Raw genomic sequence first — 24,645 nt, forward strand, 5'->3', positions numbered from 1 at the left:
AAAACAAAAACATTGAAGCATCACCCAAGCAGACGGTACTATATTACAAAAAACATCAAACTGGAAATCTACAAAAATCAAGAATGGGCGTTAAGAAACAAGCCACTCGAAACAAACCAGATAGAAACAAGCATCTTTTTTTTCTAAAGATTATAACCAACCCCAACCCATCATACAGGGAAACATTCCATTGAGCACATCTTGCGCATGTAGAAACTGCTCATGCAAAACTAAAGAAGTCATTTTACAAGAATTCACCAGCACAGAGACTAATTCGGAGTAAGATTGTACCTGAACCATCTGCTAACAAAACCTGCACATCTGTTACATGGAGTTGGTGAATCATAGCAGCCATGATGTAGCTGACATCCATTTACAAGCACAACAAAGTAGCCTGAATGGTGATATTCTCACCAGAGAAGGTTTAAAGTCAACATGAAACGACGTTTGCAGCCCATTTTGCTGATGTGATTGACAGGATATTTAATGAGAAAAAAAAAATTTGGACAAGACTTGATTTTATCCATCAGGAATTGATTGCATTGGGAAAATTACAAAAATTATGGATATGCTCAAATGGTCATACATGCTGCTCACATATTATTGTACAATGTAAAAAAAAAAAAGTTGCTGCCTTAAATTTTTAAGTACAATCAACTTTGATATTTACGTCATTTCAACTTAAATTACATTAAACTGACTTGAAAAAAAGTAAAAAATTGCTTAACTTATTTTGAAGAGTTAAAGCAATGTAAAAACATATGTTGTCATAACTTTTTTTACAGTGTAGCAGAGTTTGTTGCTGAATACAGACTTACGCCATTAAATGTTATAAGTAACTGAAATAAGCACAAATATCAGGGCATGTCAAAACATCTCCAGGGCCCAAAAACCCCCTAGACCCCTTTCAGGTTAAGAAAGTGTGATATGAAAGTAAAGAGGGTGAATTTTGAATTCATGTTGACTTTAATAGCACGCTTTGGTCTGTTCTCAGGTGCTACATACATGTAGGTCGTTAAAAAAGATCATGATATGGTCCACATCGAGAGAACTTAATCGCAGAGAAGTTCAAGTAAAATCTCACGAGAGTCCTTTAAACGACAACAGAGCTTTCAACAGTCAGCGCCTTCAGCCAATCACATTTTTTTTCTTCTGGATTATCTAAAGAAATGTGCTCTGCAAAGCACACAAGTTGGACTTATGATATTGCACAGATGATTGCCGACCGAGTTAGTTTTCCGAGCGAAGCACCATCGGTTTTCCTGCACACACTCAGTTTATGAGGAAAGGGTTGGGTATTCCATGTGGGCTACTAGTCCGTAACTAAATCCCAATGCTCTCCGTATTTCAGTGTGCAGAAAAACATGGACAAATGTCTTTTTAGTGCTACTGGAAAACATCTGACTGGACACTGTCCTAAAAGGAAAAGTTTTTTAGTAAAAAAAGAAAGGCGTGGCTTTATTTCATTTTTTTTTTTTTTTTGGCATCTGTTCATCATTTTGTGTTTTATTTTCCATTCACATGTCTATTGTTCTTTTAAATGGTTCAGTTTTCATTCAGCATAGAATTTTTTCACTGCAAAAATATTTCCTACTTGGTATTTTTGTCTTGTCTTGTGTTCAAATATCTAAACATTCTTACGTCAAGATACTTTTACTTAAGATGCAAATTGACACAAGATAGGAAGTCTTGTTTTCTGACAAAATGATCAAAATGAAGTGAGTTTATGCTTAAAACAAGAGCAAAAATCTTCCAGTGAGGTCAGAAAAATAAAAACTTATGTTCATTAATTTTCATCTGGAAGATGTCTTTTTTAGTGTTTGCTCAGTTGGATATGTGTCTCCTAAAACATTCCCTGTCGGATATTAACTCGACATGCTGCAGATGTTTTTGAGTCAGAAAGTACATGAATCTAATGTTTTTTCGATGTTCCTTTGGGTTATGAATAATTTTGCCTTGAATTTGAATTAGATTTAAATTTAACTTAATTCAAATGGGAAAACAAGTTAATTTTTTTTTACCCCATTGGCAGATATTTTCAGTGAAAACTTATAATTTTTTCAGAAAACAATTTATCTTCCAGTGTCATTTTGAATCTCGATTAAATGTATCTTGATTTAAGAGAGTATAGATATTTATACTGCAAAAACAAGACAAAAATACTGAGGAAGAACATATTTTTTTTCTTCTTTTTTTTTTTTTTTTTTGCAGTGTTGTAACAATCTGTTGAAGAACATTCAAAAAGGATTGTCTTGGGTTCAGTTTTCTGTTCCTTTCAGATTCTCCAAACTAAATCCTCCATGGTTACAGCTGCTCCGAGCGGATGACATGGAAAAGAGTAACGTTGTACAGGACCTGATGTCCGTTATTCCAGGCATATAGCGCTCGATCTCGTGGGTTGTAGTCCAGCATGGAGATATGTGAGTACTTGTTCTGCAGAACGATATCGATGTACTCGTACGTTGAGGAGTTGGTGTGGTAGGCGTAGTAGACTTTGGTCCCTCCTGAGTAGCCGTTGGTCACGTACAGCGTCCCGCAAATCATAAAGGACTCCCCGGCACTGCGCCTCGGGTGATTGGTTGTCCAGGACTGGATGATGTGCAGGGTCAGGGGGTGGAGCTTGCTGATGACGATGTTCCCCGCGTTCTGATTGGTGGCGTACACGGCCCAGAGCCCGCCCTCGTCCACCATGAGGTCGATGTCGGAGTGTCCTCCCCAGGCGTAATGGTAGGTGTTGCTGTAGCCTGCGTTGTCCAGACGCTGAGACCTACTAATGGTGGAGGTCTTGAAGTCAAACTTGATGATCATGTTACTCTGGAACTTGTTAAAATAGATGGAACCGTTGTAGACCACCTGACCCGTCCCGGACCAAGGGTGCGGGAGCCGATGAGACGTAAAGTTATCCGACGTCATGAAGTCAGCCATAGATTTGTACTCCCGCACGAAGCGGTTGTTGTGGTAACCGTCCATGTACCACACCTGAACAGAAGTGAGAGAGTAAGTGATTAATTTATATAAATGACGTACAATACAAGCAGATGAGTTAATGAGACACATCCCTGATAGAACAAGTATGCTGACCAGATGTGCATTAATTTTCATCTGGAAGATGTCATTTTTAGTATTTGTTCATCTGGATTAAGTCTCCTAAAACATTCCCTGTCGGATGTTAGCACAACATGCAGCAGATGTTTTTGAGTCAGAATGTATGTGGATCTAATGTTTTTATGATGTTCCTCAGGGTTTTGAATCATTCTGAACTGAATTTGAATTAAATATGAGATGGTAAACAGGAACTACGGATCTGAATGCCTATCAAGACACACTTTGAATGTTGGCTTGACAAAGTCTTGTTTGAAAGTGTTGTTGCTTAAAAAGCCTTTTTAGCCTTCCAATCCCATAAGACTTTCGTTCATCTTCGGAACACAAATTAAGATATTTTTTATTAAATTCGAGAGCTGTCTCACTCCTCCATAGGCTTCTCTGTAATTGAAACTTTCCGGCCCAGAAAGTTAGTAAAGACAATGTTTAAAATAGTCCAAGTGACTACAGTGGCTTAACCTTAAGTTTATCAAGCGACAAGCCTAGTGAGCCTCCGTTATGACGTACAACCCAGAAGCGCTGCGCTGTTAACCTACGTGAACTCACTCAGAGGCCCACACAGAAGAATATGAATAGTTGAATAAAGTCGTTATTTTGGTCGTTTTTTTTGCGCACAAGAAGTATTCTCGTCGCTTGATAAACTTATTTTTGAGCCACTGTAGTCACTTGGACTGTGTCTTTACTAACGTTCTGGGCCGTCAAGTTTCAATAACACAGAAGCCTATGAAGGAGTGAGACAGCTCTCAGATTTAATAAAAAAATATCTTAATTTGTGTTCCGAAGATGAACGAAAGTCTTACGGGGTTGGAACAACATGAGGGAATTTTCATTTTTGGGTGAACTAACCCTTTGATAGATAGATAGATAGATAGATAGATAGATAGATAGATAGATAGATAGATAGATAGATAGATAGATAGATAGATAGATAGATAGATAGATAGATAGATAGATTCTGGCTTGACATTCACAGAGTCAAAATTCAAGTATAGTTTAAACTACAATCTATTTACTCGAAGTGGGTCAAATTGTTCTTTATTTTATCTGTGCTTGCATTGGATTTTTTTGTTCTGGCATAATTCGCCAGCACATCAGGACGTGTTCAGCGAGGTCTTAATTAAATTCCAGACCGAAGGTGTCCATTCTTCCCCTGGCTTTGGCAGAACGCAGGCGGTGAAAATTGACAGCCAGGAAGTTGCTGTGTGCCAGGCATTACGAACCCTATGGGGATAATTCCAGATCATTCCGGATAAAAGCCGACTCTCCGTGGAGAATTCCCAGCATGACTGGGGCTTCTGTCTCTCGGTGAGCGAATGGAAAGGGAGCAGTCACGCTTATGGAATATTCCAGAGCCTCGTGGCCCAGCGGGACGTCTGTATGCTCTCTATAGGAGGCACGAGGCAGTCAACAACATCTACTGTATATAAATCAACATACACACTCTCTTCTGCATGTTGGAACATACTGCAAACCCTTTCTTTTGAAATCCAGCCACAGTCGTTCACCGTATTACTGCATTAGGAACATTTGATTAGATTTTATTGTTTTAACAACATTTTTCACAATATAAACTGTTCCAAAGCTTTACAAAGAACATACTCTCTGTGAGCGAGTCCTGGGCTGAAGTGGCGATTATAAACCCCCAAGATAGAAGTAAGAGTGCAAAGAAGTGCCAAGAATCAGCTGAGGACGTTCATCCTTTGTCTAACACCAAAATAACACCATAAAACATATTTTTTTACAGGTATAAAATGCTCTGCCAGCTCTGAACTAGAATCAGAGGTCTCTTTTCCGCTCCGAGCCCAACAGAACTTGTAAACAGATTTTTGGGCTAGGTTCTGCTTAGTCTTCCATGTAAAGCTTTAGGTTTGGATGTAGTTGGTAATGGGTAAGCAACACAAGGAATATTATTAGTTATTTCAGTTCATCAATTCGGTCAGGTTTTCTGTATTTACTGTATATGTGCTGCTATTTAAATAAATGTACTAACTCACTTACAGTTAATATTTAATAAGGTTGGGTATCCTTTGAATTTTGACGATTCCGATTCTGTGCATCGATTCCTAATTTTGATTCCAATAAGGTAAAAAAAAAAAAACTTTTACTTAAAAAAAACACATTTATTTTAAGTCTTATTGCAAAACATTTCATTGTAGCTGAATACCATGAACAAAAATCAACAGGCTAAAGAACACTTACACAAGGAACTTAGGCAAAAGCCTATGGTTAAAAAAAGACCATAGCAAAAACAACTAGCCTAACTAATATACATTTCAGGCATTATTGAAGATAAGTAGTAATTAAAAAAGAACTAATAAATAAATAGCAATCACAGAAGATACTATTGAAATAAACAGTGTTTCAAGATTTTAAGGTATTCAGGTACAGAAACTGTAATCAAATAACACTGCACTTTATGAATAAAATATACATTACAAATATGGTTAAAAAAGTTATTCAGTCAAGAATATCGAGTGAATATTCTCTTTGTCTTTTGTTTGAGTAACGTTATGATAGAGAGCAGGAATATTAGGCTGCTGTCACTTTAAGAGCTGCACAGATCAAATATACTGTTACACGTGTTTTCTTTCTCATCTGTTTATGTTCACTTAAGACATAACCGACTGTGTTTACGAGGATGTTTTGACATATTTTTGTTCATTCAAGTGCAAAAAGAAAACAGCATGTTTCTTTCTTGTGCTTGAATGGTTTAAAATCACTTTAAAATCCCCTTTTCTGTGCGCGCACTTTGGATGAGTGTGCAGTTCTTGCGCTTGAATGCACACAAAAGAATCGATACGAATTTTATAACAAGTAACCGATTCCTGACCTGACCTGATTTTCACAGAATCAATTTTCGATTCCCAACCCTATATTAGCATGCACTGATACTAAATTTCTCCGCCGATATACCAATAGCCAATCATTCAGGGCTGAGTTTCCTGATAACGATGTATCTTAGCTCTTAAGAGCGCTCTCTACGTGCAAGGTTACGAACGCTCGCCGCAATTCCACGCGCGTTTCCCAAAAATGCACTTAACATAGCGAGAGCGCGTTCTTCGTGCTACTTAAGAGTCGCTGTCCATTTGCGAAGTGCTGAAATATAACCTTATATGGAATCGTATTCTGAACGTTTAACCTAATAATTGTCACCTGTTGTGGATTAGCAATCAAGACAAGTCTATATCAGAGAATGTCTAATAAGGCGAGAAGTTTCACTCTCAGTAAACTTCCGGCTTCTGAACTGGTTGCAGTTCCACTCTGATTCCATATGAGGGCGCTCACAGGACGAGTGCAGAATGAATGGAGGTCTATGGCGCTATACCCCTCAAAATCCACTTTTCTCAGGATATAATTTTTTGTCTAGTAATAATTTGAATGTTGTATTCGAAAGGAGATGCAAAGAAATTACACATTGCTGGGTGTTAGATTTTTTAGAGTCACTTATTTGCTTTAAAAAGTCTTTTAAAGTGTCAATGACGTCATACACATCGTACGACCAGAGATACTGCTTTACGGCAATCCTTCAGTTGCTTTGGTGCTTTCGCGCTCTGCACTTTCTTTTCTCTCGAGGCATCGACAACACAGCTGACACAGGTAAATACACGTGCTAGAAGAGTTTTTGTTTTGTTTGTTTCTGGTCCCGCTTCGGACGCCACGATGCCATCAAGCGGTATCTCTGTTCGTAATCAGTCCTTCACTAACCAATCAGCATTCATTAGCAGAATGCTAGCATGTTATGGACAACAACAACTCAACCTGTAAGAAATCGAAAGGACATAAGTACTCGTTCATTCAACTTTCGACCTATAACCCATGTTGAACTTGCAAAACATACAATCAAATCTGAGATTTCTCAATGGCAATCGGGTGAAAGAGACAAATTTAGCCGTCTAGCCCCATAGACTCCCATTCATTTTGCACTCATGGGTGATCGCCCCCAGTGGAACTCTGGTGGAACTACAACCAAAATTCGGTACAATAGGACTTAATAGGGAGTGGGCAGGCTCTCCGTAGACGGGCTCTGTCTATATAAAGCACCTACCTACAGGCGGAGGCACTGACAAAATGGCTGAAAAAAAAAAAAAAAAAAAAAGGAAAAGATACTTTTCAAAAGGATTAAATTAATTTCCTTTTAGAGGAGATAGAGCGAAACGAAGATGTAATTTTTAACAGATTTAAAGGATTTTTTTTCATTCATTTAATTTTGATTAAAATTATTAGATTAAATAACTTCTTTTTTTTGTTTTGTTTTCTGACCTTTTTAATTATTTAATTTATACATAAAAAAAAAAAGAGTAATAAAGTGTACAATAAAGAACAATCAAAACCTTATATTATAATCACATTGCATTTGAATAAAGTTAAAGGTGTAATCTGCCGGTTGTCCTGGAGGTGTCTTCTTACGATGCACTTGGGGATTTACGATTACTCCAGAGCACTCGTAGATCTACGATGATTTTTAAGTGCTACTTACGATGCTTTTGGGAAACAGACCGTAATATTAAGATCAGTCGTACGATCGTTTTTACGATCTACTTAGGCTTACGATGCTTTTGGGAAACGCAGCCCAGGATGATACCGATTATTGTCCATAATATCAGTGCATCTCTAAAATACATATACATTTAATGTTAATAAAAACAAACATTTGGATTTGTAAAACATGGTAAATAATCCTCTCTGATGGTAATAGTGTATTTGCAGAGTAAATGTTAGTATTGCTGAACATGTGATGCCAGGACACTTTTTGTGGATTTGTAAAGCTTCTATAGCATTGCTTCTATATGAATCAGCTTTTGAGTATCAAGCCACAGAATACCTTTATGGTCAAAAGGTGGTGATATCAAATAGTAATATGGAGTGCAGCATTAAAATTGGACCGTACCGGTCGGCCACAGGGTGTTTGTTCAGGATTTAACTCAATGCTCATGCAGACATTGAATGCTGATCCATCTCTGCTTGATATCTCTGACAGCAACACAGTGCTGTGCCAAAGCTTTTTATCTTTGAAGAGTCAAAAAACTGCACTGAGATATTGCTTATTGTTCACTCCCACACACACACACACACGTTTCTCTCTCCACGCTCTGTCTGTCTCACACATACAGCCTACGGTCTCATCAATCTTTGAGAACAAGAGCCTCCAACCCAAAAGTGTGAGAAAAACAGAACAAGAGGGGGGAGGAAGGGAGCACTAAAACCGGGTCTGTGGGTGTGAAGGAAGGTTATATATTCACTAGACTGATTTATAATTGCGTTTATGGGTTTCGGAGGAACTAGCTTGTGCAAAGCATCGCTTTAATGGCATTTTGGGTTTGTAATTGTGTATTCTTGGGTGAATACGTGTTGTTTCTAAATCAAAGATCTGGTATGAGCTTTTGCAATGAGTTTGTTTTTATTTGCTTATATTAGTTTTATATTAGACTATTTGTTATTCTTTTGTGTTTTCCAGTCTGCTGTACCATTATAATTCTTTGTAAAATGTCAGGCAGTATCAGATGTGTTTTCCTTCCACAATTGGCACTATTAAAGCACTACTTTATGAGAACTAAACTATAATGTGAATACAGTCACAGATAAAGGTTGCTGCATGACACAGGAGCTCTTTATATGAAATTGGATGTATAAGTTTGTCCAGCTTTACTGTCCTGCATACATGCATTATACTTGCTTTGGGTAATATCTACTATATAACGGATTTCAAATGAATGATTGCTTGTAAATGTAAACTATAGCTAACTATAACTACACCAGCTCTAATCTGCAAAATGCAACTATAAGACATTAAGATATAAACATTAACCACAATTTTCTTTAAAGCTGCTTTGAAACAATATGTATATTCTGAAAAGCACTATACAAATAAATTTGACTTGACTATATTCATAATATAAGATGGCCTTCGAGAATAAAGTTGAAAAGTTGAATAACAAATAGTCATTAAATTGTTATTTTATAAAGCAAATTCATTTAAGTACAATACTTTCTGGGACCAGTTTTTTATTCAGGTGATATTGGATATTTAAGTGTATATACTCCTTTCCCCTGTTTTAACATTTAGATTACTGTTGTTAATCTTTTAAAAACAATAATAACTTTCTAACACAATCTTTTGCGAGTCTCAAAATGAATAAAAATGTTCATGCTGTACATTTATTGCCTAAATGCACTGGTAGCATATTTCAAATAAAATTTTTGTTTGTGTTTTGTTTGTAATGCATTTATACAAAATAGTAATAAATGTCATTGTCGGCTATACATCAATAATGGTAAATTGAAATTCTGCCGCATGAAGATCTAGACATGTAAACTAAGATTAATAATGTTTGAACACTGAATATGTTTTTCACATCATAGATGTAATTCTATTCCATTTTTTAGTTGCTTGTTTTAGCATGAACTCTGTATTCACCATCCAGCTATCCAGATTTTGTGTTTCAATGTCATTAATGTCCAAATAAAAGAGAGGCTGTTCACTGCAGAGCCAATGGGTGGAGCTTGAAGGTCTAGCCACACCCTAACCCTACTATAACCCTATCCCTGAACATAATTAGGTCAAGCCCCGCCCATTAAGTCCACAGAGGTCCAGCTCCACCCATTACATCCAGAGAGGGAGAGCTCGATATCATTTGGCTCCATTTGAAACAAAAGAGATGCTTGTGAAACTAATGACTAGTGATTTTGAACTTCTCATCGAGAACTGGCAATGCTATTTGCTGAGAAACTTCTTATAAACGCACCAGTTAAAGCATATGCAGCATATAGCTCTGGGATGCCAACTGCTAATTGCCAATTTGTCATTTAGCCCACACTTTAATGTAAAACCGCTTGCAGGATATTTATTACAGGAACGGTCTCTTGCAACCTGGGGTTACGTTTCTGGCCACGGGAGCTCATTTAACATTTGTAACCGGCCCAGATCTTTAAACACAATGCCATGTAACCCGATAGCTAAACAGGTAAAAAATGATAGCACACTTCTGCAAGGCCAATCGAAGGCTTGCATGAGCCACACAACATCACCAAACACGATTTTCACACTTTAACAAATGCCTGAGAAACGATTAGGCTTGGAATCGGCGCACAGGCCATCATCAGGAACATCTCAGGCTCATTTCCAGCTGCCCTCATTCCTCCAGCACAGTCTGCTGTGTTTTAACCTCCACCCGTTATCAGAAGCCCCCCTGCGCCCTCCATTACGAGCCCCGCCAGAGCACTTCACGTCTGGATGAGTGGGAAATGATTTGGCCTCGCTTATCTTCCCCTTGCGCCGCTGTGAGTGTCAGTGACCTGGCTTCAACTCCACAGATATCCGACTAGTAAATGAATGCTTGGTATGAACTGGTTCTTTTTTTATTCTTTCATTCCCATATAATTTTACTATATACAGTAAAAGGAAGTGTTTTGTCTTTATTCAAATATATTTTTAGATTTAGATTTAATTCGTTGAAGCTGAATTCGAATGAAAGATTTTTAGTGATCCTGATGATGGACTAAATATTTCGATGAAGTATTTTCTGCAAATGCATAAGGGTGAAGAATTTCATCGTGCCGTTTAACTTCTTTCTGTGCACACGGAAATAGGACGTGAGTTTTTCCTCAAGCGGTGTGTATTTGCATTTGTGTATGACGGCTCGGCCTTGAGGTTTGTTTTTCTGTGTTTTTTCTTGATGGTTCTGAAGCAACATGGTTATAAAGCGTTTGCCTGCAGCTGCAGCTCGTGGGTTTTTACTGCAGGCATTAACCAGATATCCTCCACCATCTGCATTCTAAAGCATATCAGAAATAAATCCTCTATGTCCTATAGAAGGAAGTTACACTTGTATTCATTACCAAATCCTGACTGAGAAATGCAAAATATACATGCGAATTTACATTTTTACATTTACATTTATGCATTTGGCAGACGCTTTTATCCAAAGCGACTAACATTGCATTATCCTATACATTTATACATAGGTATGTGCAATCCCCTGGGATCGAACCCACAACCTTGTGTCGTGAACGCAATGCTCTTACCACTGAGCTACAGGAATGTTTCAGTTCAACTTTTCCCATAGGAAAATGAGACATTTAAGTGCTATATATCTATCTTTCTTTATAGTCAAGTCATTTTATGAAAAAAGGTTGAACAAATTGCAACAGAAGCAAGCTCAACTGATTTTGTATCCTCCATATGTCCCGAGTCAGGAAAAAAAAGCCCCAAAGAATCCCATTAGGGGAAAGTTTAGAAAAAGACCCAAATATAGCCTATTCATACGCCCATTCATTATTTTTCTTACGTGAATAGGGTAAAAAAATTTACCTTTAGATATCACCATTAAATGGGTTCCATTCAGACCTTAACATTAAGTATTTTACTGTTATATATCAACAAGATTCAACAAGACATTTTCACCTGGCTAGACCCAATGTTTAGATCTGTTGTGGTATTTATGCAAATTAGCACAAACGTAATTACATGTAGATTATGCACCGTTTGTCCATGTTAACAAACAATTAAAAAAAACTTGTAATACATTTTTGGTTTGTCTTGATGCAAGTAATCAACTCAGTAATTTTCATGGTGATATCTAAAGGTTAAATATGTTACCCTATTCACGTAAGAAAAAGAATGACTAGGCGTATGAATCGGCTATATTTGGGTCTTTTCGAAACTTTCCCCTAATGGGGTTCTTCTGTGCTTTTTTTTCCCCTTACTCAGGACATATTGAGGATACAAAATCATTTGAGCTTGCTTCTGTTGCAATTTGTTCAAGGTTGACCCCCATTTTGGCTTAAAATGACTGGACTAGTATACACTCAGCCACTTTATTGGTTACACCGTCTCAACCGCTCATTGACACAAATATGTAATCAGCCAATCGCATGGCAGCAACTCAATGCATTTAGGCATGTAGACATGATGAAGATGATCTGCTGAAGTCCAAACTGAGCATCAGAATGGGAAAGAAAGGTGATTTAAGTGACTTTGAACGTGGCATGGTTGTTGGTGACGGGCTGGTCTGAGTATTTCAGAAACTGATCTACTGGGATTTCTAGAGTTCTAGAGTTTACAGAGAATGGTCCGAGAAAAGAGAAAATATCCAGTGAGCGTCAGTTCTGTGTGTGAACATGCCTTGTTGATGTCAGAGGAGAATGGCCAGACTGGTTCAGCTGATAGAAAGGCAACAGCAACTCAATACATGTAGAATTGTATATGTAGCCATAATCATTTTACTCACCCTAGTGTCTCCTTCAGGAGCGAGGGGGTCCGTCATCCAGGATCCGAACCGAGACCCGGATGTTTTAATAGTGTTTGCATCACTAATGCCGGTCAGCTTACCACAAGCTGCAATACACACAACACACACGTTTAATTGCACGAATACGCTCACACACGCTTTCTAACCAGAAGCCTACAGTCACACACGTGTTTAATGAGTTTAGCGATGTTATGATGAGTCTACAGTCATAATTACTGTGGTAATCTTATATCTTGAAGTGAAGGTTCTGGTTAAATTACTTTAATTGAGTCACACTCAGCTTCATTATGATCTTTCACGGCGAAGAGTGAGAAAAACATTCGCTTGTGTTTTTCAACCTCTCTTTCACCTCAGTGTTTTATTTCTTTAAGTCAACATGAAATGGCAATCCCAACCCATATCAATTTGTGTGAAAGATTATAAAGACAAACTTGCTTTAGAACGACTTACAACGTTTAGTTGCTCACAATAAGATCCGTGTATTAAGAAAGCTAATAGTCTCTTTGCTGTTCATGTTGACATACAGTAACACAAAGTGGTTGAGCTGGTGAATTTATACCTTTATAGATAATTTATGAATACATGTTTTTTGACAGAGAGAATAATGTACAGATAAATGTCAAACATTATGGTGTTTGACATCCTGTGTTGTTGATAGTGCAGTGTATTAATCATGGTGTATTTTCCAGCTCAGCCTCTCCCATTCAACACACACACACACACACACACATGCTTGAGATTAACACACTGAGCTGTAATCTGTTGTCTAGAGGGACACACAGGCCTACATTATTACGCTACTATCTTTAGAATAAAGCCCTGCTTCACTCCAACTGCAGAATCGTCTTACGCAATCTTCTTACACAATGTGCATGATTATTGATTCATTTTTGTCAACTAGAATACACACGCATTTCACGGGTGAGCACATGTGGGAGTGTTTTATAAATTCATGTGTTTTTGATTAATCTCATGTGATTGCATCAAAATGGCATTTGAGGATTTATATTTGAACAAGTGAAATCAGAAGTGAACTAGATTTATACATTTCTGATGTAAATGTTAGTGATTGCGTTCACTTAAAGTAACAGTGATGCATCTTCTCCTCTACCGAATACAAGTTCGTTCACGTCACGTGTAGGATGAAATTTTACATGGGAAAATGTGAATTTCCTTTGGTTTCCCTGTAAAGGTTTTATATTCATCAGAAGCGATACACATGGATGAAGCTCAAGTGTGTGTGAAACAGAGAAATAAATCAGAGTTGTTTTAAAGCCATATTGATCATACAGTGAAACTGGCCCAGATTTCTCCTCCAGAAACTCGGCGCGAAGAAAAGAGAAAAAGATGATACACACCGGAGTAAAGATGCCGATGTGTGTGGGTGCTGGGAAGTGGAAGCTGTGATGGTGAATGCATAACTTCACTCTTTAATAACTCAAGAGACTTGTCAAGAGAGTTCTCTGTTGTGCTTCATTTAAGTATCCGCTATGTCTCTGACTCAAATGAGAGAATAGCTGACATTCAGTAAGAGACAAAAATATGTTCTACGAATGTTTGGCAAATTTTTTGGTTAAAAACGTTAGACGAACAGATACAATTGTAAGTTATTTGAGCTGTAAACCTGTTGAAATCTCAATGTTTTACAGTTGTTGTGATGTCATGCAAAATTGGATTTAACTGTACACACAAATGGTTAGTCAGCGATTTTTTTTTCCCAATTAAAATCATGTCAACATGTCTAAAGTTTACATCTTGTGGCTATAATATTGAAACAATGAGTATTTATACCTTATCTCAACCATTTCACAAGGTGGTAATTTGGTGGTATGGTGGTATGAATGTGATGATGATTTTTGAATCATCAAAAACAAAGTATGCATGGAGGTTCACCCTTAAACATAAACATCACCCGTAAACACGTACAAATGATATTATACAAATTAACCACAAATTTGTCAAATATAAGAAAAGTTACGAATTATCATGAGATTTCTTTTGCGTAACTGTTTTTTTGTTTTTTTTTGGCCAGTCACTGCCAGCATTTTGGATCATTTTCAAAAAACTTTCATGGTCCTCAGAATATTTTGTAGTATGAATATCTGAACATGCAATATATATCGAGTCCATCAACACCCCCAAAGCTTTTTACTCTATAGCTGTTCTAAGTGACGTTGGTGTCCCGGGGCTCGAGATTCGCGGGGCAGAAAAGGGCAGTGATGCTGGGTGCAACTAAAAAGGTCCCATTGTCTGGTAAGTTCTGGTTGGGGAATTACAGATGGCCTGGCTCGGCGATCTCATTTCGTATTCTTATTAACAGCTTATCTCCTGAACTGCCATTTTCCTTAACATGCTATTCAGCGTAAATCCTACCCTGCAGTCAGTTTCATTGGTTAAAGCGGCGCTATGCAGTTTTGGCAATTTCTTCTCTGTTTTCTCGCTTTTTGCTCGCAGGTTTCTCTATAGAGCTCCCCCTACAGCTTCGGAATAGATATTTGACAACACTGTCGTCAAAACTCATTGGCGACTCGCCCCCCTCCCATCTTCTAACTCTGGTCATGTGCATTTGTTTTCAAAGAATCCGGCGAACGCACGAAGCCATGTCCAATGAGGTGTGTATGATACACAGAAGGCTAGCATATAAATGTTTAGATAGTGTATGTGTGTAGCCTGGTTAAAACCAGACCATTCTCAGTAGTAACTGAGTTATGGTCTGGCAAAGCTTCATTAATAACTCATTTCCAAAGGGGCGTCACCAACGGACATCGCTCAAATGCCTCTGGGCGCAATTGGATAGACCTAAAACCAGTCAGAGCGATCGTCATCGTGTAAAGCCATACGCTGCGTCACTAAGTTACACTACGCCATAAAAGTATGTAATCTTTTTGTGAAGAAAAGGTATTTACTTTTGAATGTGTAGCAAAAGTAGGCAAGCTTTGGGACATACTACTTCATCATCTTTATCGGACGAATCTGTCGCGTGCATCCTGTCACTTAAACTGTCTTGTCAATCATCTTGTCACAGTTAAAATCCTCTGTTAAATCTAATTTAATTTCCTACCGTTTCAGAGAGAAATGTAGTAGCACGTTCATCTGCCAGTGGGTCTTTCATGGAGACTGTCCTCAATTTGTTTGCAATTTGAATATAATAATGCATTTAAAAGTTGCTGCGCTTCACCAACGGACGTCGCTCAAATGCCTCTGGGCGCAATTGGATAGACATAAAACCAATCAGAGCGATCGTCATCGTGTAAAGCCCGCCTCAACGTTTCTGATTGGTGCCAGATTGGTGGTCTGTCTGTCAGTCAGTCAATAGGAGGAATCCACACCCTATTTTGAGCTCCCACCCCGTTTTGGTTATGGGGGTTAAATTAAAGCATTTTGTGATGATCAACATTATGCCATAAATGTTGTTGATTTAGCTTATTGTTTACGCTCAGAATGCCAGAATGAATAAACAATGTTAATCCAGGATCATGTCCTGCTTGCTTAAACCATGTTGAGAAAACATTAGTTTGTGTATGTGTGTGTCTTACCGAGCTTCTGCATGCATGCGCGTAGCCGCTCCTCCAGGCTGACCACGCGGGAGTGCAGGTCATCGTAGTCGTAGGCTCCCATCTCCTGCTGGAGGAGGCCGAGGCTGGCCGTCAAGTTCTGCACCTCCTCCTTAAACTGCTGGACCAGCCGGGCGTCAGCCTTGTACTCCTCCAGCACGGGGATTAGCGGACGCAGCTCCGCCATTTTTGCCTTTATGGCCTGCAAATACGTAATGTGGGAAAGTTGGAAAGTCTGGCTTGCTTGTACACTGTGAAGCCTGTCTGAACCCTTGCTGTCTACACTGGTTTCAACTGTCTTGATGTTGAACAGTGTAGTACGTGAAGGTGTGTGCATCAATCTGTCTGTTTGTTCATCTGGAAACTCTTAAAAGTAAATGTTTACAGCAAATGATTTTTTTATATACACTATATATGCCCCAAAGTATATGGACACCTACACACCACATCAATATGTGTTTTCATTTCAGAACCATTAGCATTTATAATGAGTTAGTCATTCTTTTGCTTGAATAACAGCTTTGAGTCAATCCTCTGGGAAGGTTTTTCTAGATTCTGGGATGTGGATGCGGTGATTTGCTCCTGAGCATCAGTGAGGTCAGGTACTGCTGGGTGAACGCGAAAGATCTTCTTTGTGCAGGTGACGTGCAAGTTTCGTCCATGTCAGACAACTAGATAAAAAAAAAAAAATTGAATCCCGCTAGAGCAAAAACTGACCCCTTCTTCTATAGATGCTTGTGAAAAAGAAGTGTGCTTCAAATTTTTAAAAAAAATTTTTTTAAGATATGCAGATATGTTTCTTAACACACTTTGAACTTTGTAATACTGTCAAAAGTTTTACTTTTTAAATTTGACTTTTTAAATCATTCTGTTTTAATAATCTTTTGTTGTGCTTTAAAGAAGCACTGTTGTGAAAACACAACAAGTGTTTTTTGATTTTACTCTTAAGGTGAATTGTTTTTAATGTACAAAATTGCATTTTCCTCATAACAAATGTGCAATAATTACAAATATATTTAAATACATAACTTACACGATTCAATGGAAATTTCATTAAAGTATCTTTTAGTTTACCAATGCTTGTCAGTACATTCGGCAGAATTCTTTAAGCATATTAATTAGCATAAAGAAATAATTATGAAATTACATATAAAGATGTACTTTGGGTTTGGGTTTAAATTTACATTTTCATTTAATTGCAATTAACATGTAATTCAGTGTCCAAACACATTACATTCAGTCCGCACTTCAGTATACTCCTTTAAAGGTGTATTATTTCCATAATATACTCTTTTTAAAAGCAAGCTAAAGTATTATTTTTTATATATACGTTAGTGATGTTGTAGATACAAGTCCTTTAACTAGATGTCCACATACTTTTGGCCATGTAGTGTATGTACTGGTGCTTCAAAAAAAGTTGAACCAATATGTTGATCTGTAGAACTTCTAATGTATGACAAATGTTCTTATAGCAATGAACCATTGAGTGGTCCTGGTACTACGTTATGAAGACAAAATGTCCCCGCAAATATGGCAATATCCGAAACCCTTGTCCTTGAGGGGACATTTTTTGGTCCTCATGAGGAAAACAGCTTATAAATCATACTAAGTGATGTTTTTTGAAAATGTAAAAATGCAGACCGTTTTCTGTGATGGATAGGTTTAGGAATAGAGTTAGGGTTAGGGGACAGAATAGATACAGTTTGTACAGTATAAAAATCATTATGTCTATTGAAAGTCCCCATAAAACATGCGTATGTGTGCGTGTGCGTGTGTGCTTGTAGAGCCAGTGAGAGACCAGAGGCCGAGCTGCAGTAAAACTATTGAGATTCGTATAAAAATGATAGATCTACAAACATTTATCGACGAAATGAAGCGCTCTGAACACGGTAAACAATTGAGAAAAGACTTTATTAGTTATCGTTTAGAATGCAACAGCAGAAAGGGACACATGCTGAAATTACAACTCACATACAACAATGTGATGTTAAGATTAAATTCCTTACTTCAAAAACGCATATTACTTCAAAAACCAAAGATTCATAGTGACAAATAATAAGAGGAATAATAATTTAAAAAAAAACTTAAGCAATACTAGCAAAGATGAGATAATAATGGTAATAGTAGTAGTAGTAGTAATAATAATAATAATAGCAATATATCAATGAAACTAAATAATCATATAAATAAAACGTAACAATTCTTTAGAGTAGCATGCAGGAGGAGATCTGATTGGTGGTTGGATAAGGGAGGGGGGAGGAGTGTTTCTTACAGCTAATGTCGTATAGAATATGAGAATCGTGACATAAACAGCATGATTGACGCCCACTTCAGCCAATCGTGGGTTAGACCTGCCTCTTCTGGCCTCTGGCTCTCCTATCATGTCTTTATAGTTAGCCCTGCAAGCAAGAAACAACACACTCAGCACAGGGAGCTAACTCGCTAACCTATCTATCACATTCACGTGCTCTCACAGTCACACACGCACACGCTCATGTACTTGCACACGCACGCTTGTGTTACAGAGTGCAAACAATATTACAGTCCATGCATGTGTCACGATTCAAGTGTGTGTCACGGGACGTTTTGATTATGGTACATTATAGAAACTGAAATGTGCAGATCCTTTATTATTGTTTAATTATAGTTTTACTTGCTTAACTTTTATTATTTTCTATTATAATTATTCGTATGATTACATTTTGATGGTAGTAAAGGTAGAAACTAATCTACAATAAAAAGCAAATATTACATTTGCACAAAGGTTCACTAATTGTTTGGATGGAGTCAGACAGGTCTGCACATTTCACAAAAATCATACAAGCATTTAAGGTGTGCATGCAGTCTGTAGTGTGTGTGTGTGTGTGTGTTGTATCCATATGGGCTGATGTGTGGATTCATGTGAAATATGTGCATCGCTTGCATTTAATTGTGTGTTTACCTTGTATTGCTTGGCGATGTTTTGTTTGTGGTTCTCTTCCACCTGCCTGAATTTGGTCTCCAGGCCGCGGAGTTGATCTTCCATCTTCACCACGTACTGCAGGTCCCTCTGGGTCCGCTGGTCCAATACTTGGATTGACTGCGTCATGTTTTGCACCTAAACACACACACACACACACACACACACACACACAAATATACAGTTATTAGAGATATATTATCAAAATTGAAATTATACATGTGTGTATATGTATTAGAGCTGTCAAATTGACTAATCGCTAATCTAATAAAGTTTGTTTATATACAATTAATCGATTTGACAGCACTAATATATATATATATATATATATATATATATATATATATATATATATATTATTGTTACTGCAATATATATATATCTTAATTTTATTTTTTATTTTATTTTTTTAAACATTTTGTCCCCCCCGATAATTTAACACAAGGTGCTATTTGGTCCATTTAATAAAATCATGTTTGAGATCATGATAATCTCGTTTTCAAGAAACGTCTAAATATAAGTACTCTACACACATCCATAAATAATGAATCTAGTGACCTTCAGAAAACTAGCGAGCTCTACTCCACGTCTGCTAATCATCTGATGTGTCGGAGGAGTTGCATCATTGTCTTTCTGAGGAGAGGCTGTTTGCCTCTGCTCCAGCCGTGTTCCAGAGGAACTCATTAACTCTGTGTGTTTGTATGTGGATGATACTGTAGTCTATGAGTTGTTAGGCTCATGCCTCTAGGTCACTTTGATCTCTGTAGGAAAACTCTGGTTGTCATAGATTCGGTGTCTGTGACAACTTTGCATTAAAGGTAACGTGATGCCCAAGGGCAACGCAGTAGAGCTTTATGGGTCGGGAGGTCACCTTCTCCAGTAGTTGGCGGAGTTGTTTGGTGCGGGCGTCTCTCGAGCACATGGTCTGCTGAGGTGCAACGACCGTACACACACACCTGCCCTCGCTGTCCTGAGCCGAGCTGTACACCTGCCATGACTCCTCTGGGTTAGCGGGTAAAACCTGTGAGAGAGGAGAGAGAAAGAGAAAGGTGATTTTACCAGTAATACAACATCTAAAGGTTATAGTCTCATTTATAATCCCATACTCATTGGCATTACAAACATTTGACACAAGATTACACAAGACCACATCTGCTCATGCCACATCAGAATAGACCACGCCCATATCCACACCCACCAATCAGAATGCAGCAGCATTACATCTACTACCAGGAAGACAATCATCAGTCTCATTCACACACAGTTTTATGGTTGTATTTGACTGACAGCTGTTAGAGTGAAGGGATCTTGTCCCGTTCAGCTGTGCCATTCTTGAACCCGTGTTACAGATCCAGATCCAGATCCGATCACAGTGTGTGTGGAGCTGGTGAGAGTGAGGAACAGATGGAGGATTGATGAACATCCGCTGATGCCGATCTGGAGAGTCCTAAATCTCCAAACCAATGGTGCACTAATGGAATATTACCACACTGAAAACAGACTTTGATTCTATCCGCTCTGCAGTCGTTTCATGTTATATTTGTTAATATTAAAAGTTGTATTTATTAAAATTGTCCATACTGTATTACACTTGTGAAAGTAAAAATGACAGAACTATAGAAGAACTACACAAATGCGTTTTTAAAATGTTGGTGATATACTTTGTTCCATTCAGCTATGCTGTTTTTGAACACAAGAACGTTCTCACACAAGACCCAGATAAGACGTTGTGTCAAGTTTGACTTTTTTAAAGCTTGCTTTCAGACCTCTACTCTTTGAATGCACTGCATCTCATTCTAGTGAAATCGCAACAAACCACACACACAAAAAAAAAATTGTTTTGGTTCAGCAGTTTTTGTTTTTGAATATGTATGAGCTAAGCTTTCGAAATTCCAGGACATCACAAGCAGCATGTCTGTGAACACCACTTTCTGAAACGAGAAAGAACGCGCAAGGAGGCGCGCGCACAAGACCCGTTCCATTCGAAAATTAATATAATACTACAGAATTCACAAGAATAACGCCCCCGTGTGAACGCCCCCTTAAATGTCGACAAAAAACGCGGAGTTGATTCGCGCTGCTGTAGCCTATGCGCGAATGGATTTATTTTTTATTTTTCCCATGTTGGGTTAATTGCTTAATCTGAACTTTTCATTTGAATTTTCATGGAAAATAACCCGACACTTACTCCTATACTCCGGTCCGGATAGCCGCCCTGCGCCGCGGTCAGCTTGGTGGTGTTGAGCCCTACCAGTGATGGCAGAGTCTGGGACATCCAGTTGGTGATCATGGCCATGGTGCTGAGCACCACACCGATCTTCAGCAAAGGCACCGACATCTCTGTGCGCACTGACCCAAACTCTCATTCTACACAAGCCACCCGGGAACCATAACGGCGAGCATCGCTGCCCGTGAGCGCCTCGTGCATCACCATCATCCGCATCATCTCCTCTAACGGTCCCGGTTCGGACGGTCTCAGGGTGCTCATCTTGATTTATGCCGTTGGTTAAAAGGAGTCCGGTGTGGTTAAAGTAATGGAAACCGAGCAGTTTTGACCCTCTTCTCCGCGCTGGTCCCGTCTGGTGTCTTTTCTGTTATCCAAGCCTCTTTTGTGTGCGTTCACGCCCTTATTGGTCCGCCTTCCCAACGCAAGTGAATTACTATGGATGGATTACAACTGCACACGCCGACCGCTCTCCGTGGATGAGAAAGGAGGCGGCGCCACGCGCTCCTATATAAGCCCCTGTGCTCACGAGACGCGCCACCAGGGATTTGCACTTGGCACCGCATCGCGTTAATGGCCCGATATTGTCATAGCCACGCGCACAAGAAGGTTGTAAACGAAACATCCCAATGTCACGCTCCACTCCGGGTCAACGGGAGTGAATAATGATCACATTTCTCTCGCGCTCTCCCTTTTACTATCCTCCCATTATAACCTTTAACTGTCACCAGTTTGCAAATTATACAAAGACATGATTTTCGCGGCACAATCTTGAGGTTCTTTTCGTTCTCGCGCCACCAAAGTTGTCTTTAAGCATAGAAGCATCAACTTTAAAAAAAAAAAAAAAAAAATTTAAACAAAGCACTAACGTTTTTATGTGTAGCAGGCTATATTTAAATCTGGTACACTTAAACGCTACTTCTGTTGGCGAGCGTCTATTTTATAACATCACATGCTACTGAAACGTTTGAAATTTAAACACACAGCTAAAGGGTTATTTTAAAAAGCACCCTGCAAAAGTCAATTTTATCAGTATTTTTCAGAAATAGTACCGTTAAACAACTGAAAAGAAGTGTCACGAGACATCAGCGACATAGCCTATTTCTCATGTAAACAAATAAATAAAGGGAAACATGTGGAGCATATGTGGTTGGAATATCTTTATTGCAGCCTTAAACATATGTAAATATCTGTACTGCACATGCGTAGACAGATTGTTAGTGAAAAATGATATAGAGAGAGACACCATGCGCTCGTCCTACACATCCAGTGCCGCAAGTGCATTAACTCAGTTTGCATTAGAATGACTCTAGCGCCCCCGTGTTGTGATTGGCGGAACTTTGATGCAATTATACCGACTACTATCTGGCAGTATGACAGGACGAGCAGTGTGCAGTCTCATGCATCGCTTGGTTAACACCTATTGTTCACAGACCTAGACATGCCATGGCAGTGAGTAGTCGTGACACAGCAAGAAGTGAAAAACGCGTCATTGTTAGATGTACATGAATCCTGATACCAAAAATAATCACATTATATAAATAAGCAGGGGAGACCCGGGCTGTTTGTCACACTTCTTATATTCTCAGGGGTAGTTTTATTTATTTCTATCATATTATTATTATTATTATTACGTTTGTGGGTACAAGTAAGTAGGCTAATATATATATATATAAATATATATATATAAAAAAAAAAAAAATTTATGATTTTTTTTTACTTTTATTATTATTATTATTTACTCATTTTCCTGGAAAAGAGATACAGTGTGTGTTCGCTTTATGCCCCATGCAGTTGGGCATTTAGTCAAACTATAAGGGGTAAGTTGTCACAACAGGAACCTGCTGTTTAAAACAGTTTAAGATTTTTTTCTTTGAAATATGAATTAAGTTTTGCTGAACAATGTAGAAGAAAGCATTCAAATTGAGTTTAAAATGACAAAATATAAAACATACAGCATGTGACAACATACTCAAACATATATATATATATATATACACACACACACACACACACACACACACACACACACACACACACACACACACACACACACACACCAATGTCCTGAGAATAGCCTAGTTCAGGATAGTTTTTACTGTGTTCACTTAAAAAGTATTCTTGTCTTATTTGTCTTTTAGTTTTTAAATATACCTAAAAGTTTTTAAATATACATTCTCGGTTGTTTAATAAATAAACCAGATTTTTAGTCTAAAATAAACTGCTATTTTGGATAAAAACATGAATATGTTAAAGGGACGGCACTTTACACAGACTGACCTTTGAGAGGGAGAGAGAGAGAGAGAGAGATTCAGGGAGTGTCAGGCATCCAGTTGTGTCTCTGTCAGCATATCCAACCTCACTTTAATAAAACATCACACAGAAAACATCTAAAACACTGAATCTAGGGCAGATATTCTTTCCGGGCCTGTCACTGTCTATTAGACATACACACACACACACACACACACACACACACACACACACACACACACATTTTGGTTTGCTTGTGGATCCGATGTTTCTGTACTGGTCTTAAAGGACCAGATCTGCCATCAATCATTCACTCTCACCTGTATGATTTCCGGTTTCCAGTAGAACACAAAAAGAGTTATTTGTAACAGAACCAATTTCCATACAATGAAATTGAATGGTGACTAGGCAAGTTTAGAAAATCAGACCGACTTGAAATTTAGTGCACAAGTGGGATGGACTACCTTTATGATGTTTCTTTCTCATTTTTTAGAGCTCAACAGTCCAAGTCCCCATTTGCTTTAATTGTACGGAAGTGAGCAGCTCATGTGCTCCACGAAAGAAACCAGAGGTTTGGAGCAACACAAATGTGAGTAATTGATGACAGTTAAATATCTTCTGGACATGGCCTCCCAGATAACACGGTCACAACACTGGTTGCATTTTGTGTGTGGGGAGATGGAGAGAGACATAAAAGAGATGGAGTGAATGAATGATAGAGCCATAGAAACAGAAGGTCACTTCAGCACAAATCGCTTTGGGCTTGAATTTGTTTGGCCTTGAGATATCTCTGTGTGTGTGTCAATGAACAATGCAACTTGAATCACACTGGCTTGTTCTTATTTCAGATTAATGAGAAATATATCCACCGCACATAGTAGGATGATGTTTTGCATAAAAAAATATTCAGCAGCCTATTAGAACGCTCTCGATGTTTAGCCGACCTTGTGTCACGGCCTCGGACTTAAAACTGTCAAATAGACACTTATCTATAAATTAGTGTCCTCGGGGAGGTTGTTTTTCATTTTTGATGTAACATTTGGTCTTTTTAGTTCTCTGTAAACTCTGTGAACTTGACCATGTTAATTAAATACTTGTTTCCAACCTCGCTTTCTTTCTGGCTCTTGATAAAAGCTGACACTTTTTTAATTACGAAACTGTGCTAAATAATACTTTTCAATAAAGCAATTTTGGGCTAATGAATCAAACAATCAAAAGCAATGCCAAATGTCTGTGTTGATTAATTTAATCAACATCAGGAATTTAAATGGGTTTTTTGGCTATTTCTCTCGACACACTATGACT

General features: G+C 38.2%; 1 protein-coding gene across 3 annotated transcripts in view; it reads right to left on the reverse strand.

The window, feature by feature from the left end:
• Positions 1-1,457: 1,457 nt before the first annotated feature.
• olfm1b (olfactomedin 1b) overlaps positions 1,458-24,645 on the reverse strand; it is a 31,873-nt gene continuing 8,685 nt past the window's right edge. Inside the window, exons 1-7 of one of the 3 annotated variants that reach the window (XR_014198817.1) lie at positions 21,052-21,827; positions 19,735-19,884; positions 18,846-19,001; positions 15,887-16,106; positions 12,330-12,436; positions 1,871-2,979; positions 1,458-1,823 (exon numbers count right to left, since the gene is read on the reverse strand). Coding sequence is in view for 2 of the 3 variants with exons in the window: in XM_082141670.1 (XP_081997796.1) it covers positions 2,305-2,979; positions 12,330-12,436; positions 15,887-16,106; positions 18,846-19,001; positions 19,735-19,884; positions 21,052-21,201 (1,458 nt within the window). In the remaining variant the exon portion in view is untranslated. Of the gene's footprint in view, positions 2,980-12,329; positions 12,437-15,886; positions 16,107-18,845; positions 19,002-19,734; positions 19,885-21,051; positions 21,828-24,645 lie in introns of those variants that run through there. The other 2 variants (XM_082141670.1, XM_082141671.1) reach the window with 2 other exon arrangements.

Source organism: Leuciscus leuciscus (genome assembly GCF_965113295.1).
Source record: "Leuciscus leuciscus genome assembly, chromosome: 16".
In the NCBI taxonomy this organism is placed as follows: Eukaryota; Metazoa; Chordata; class Actinopteri; order Cypriniformes; family Leuciscidae; genus Leuciscus; species Leuciscus leuciscus.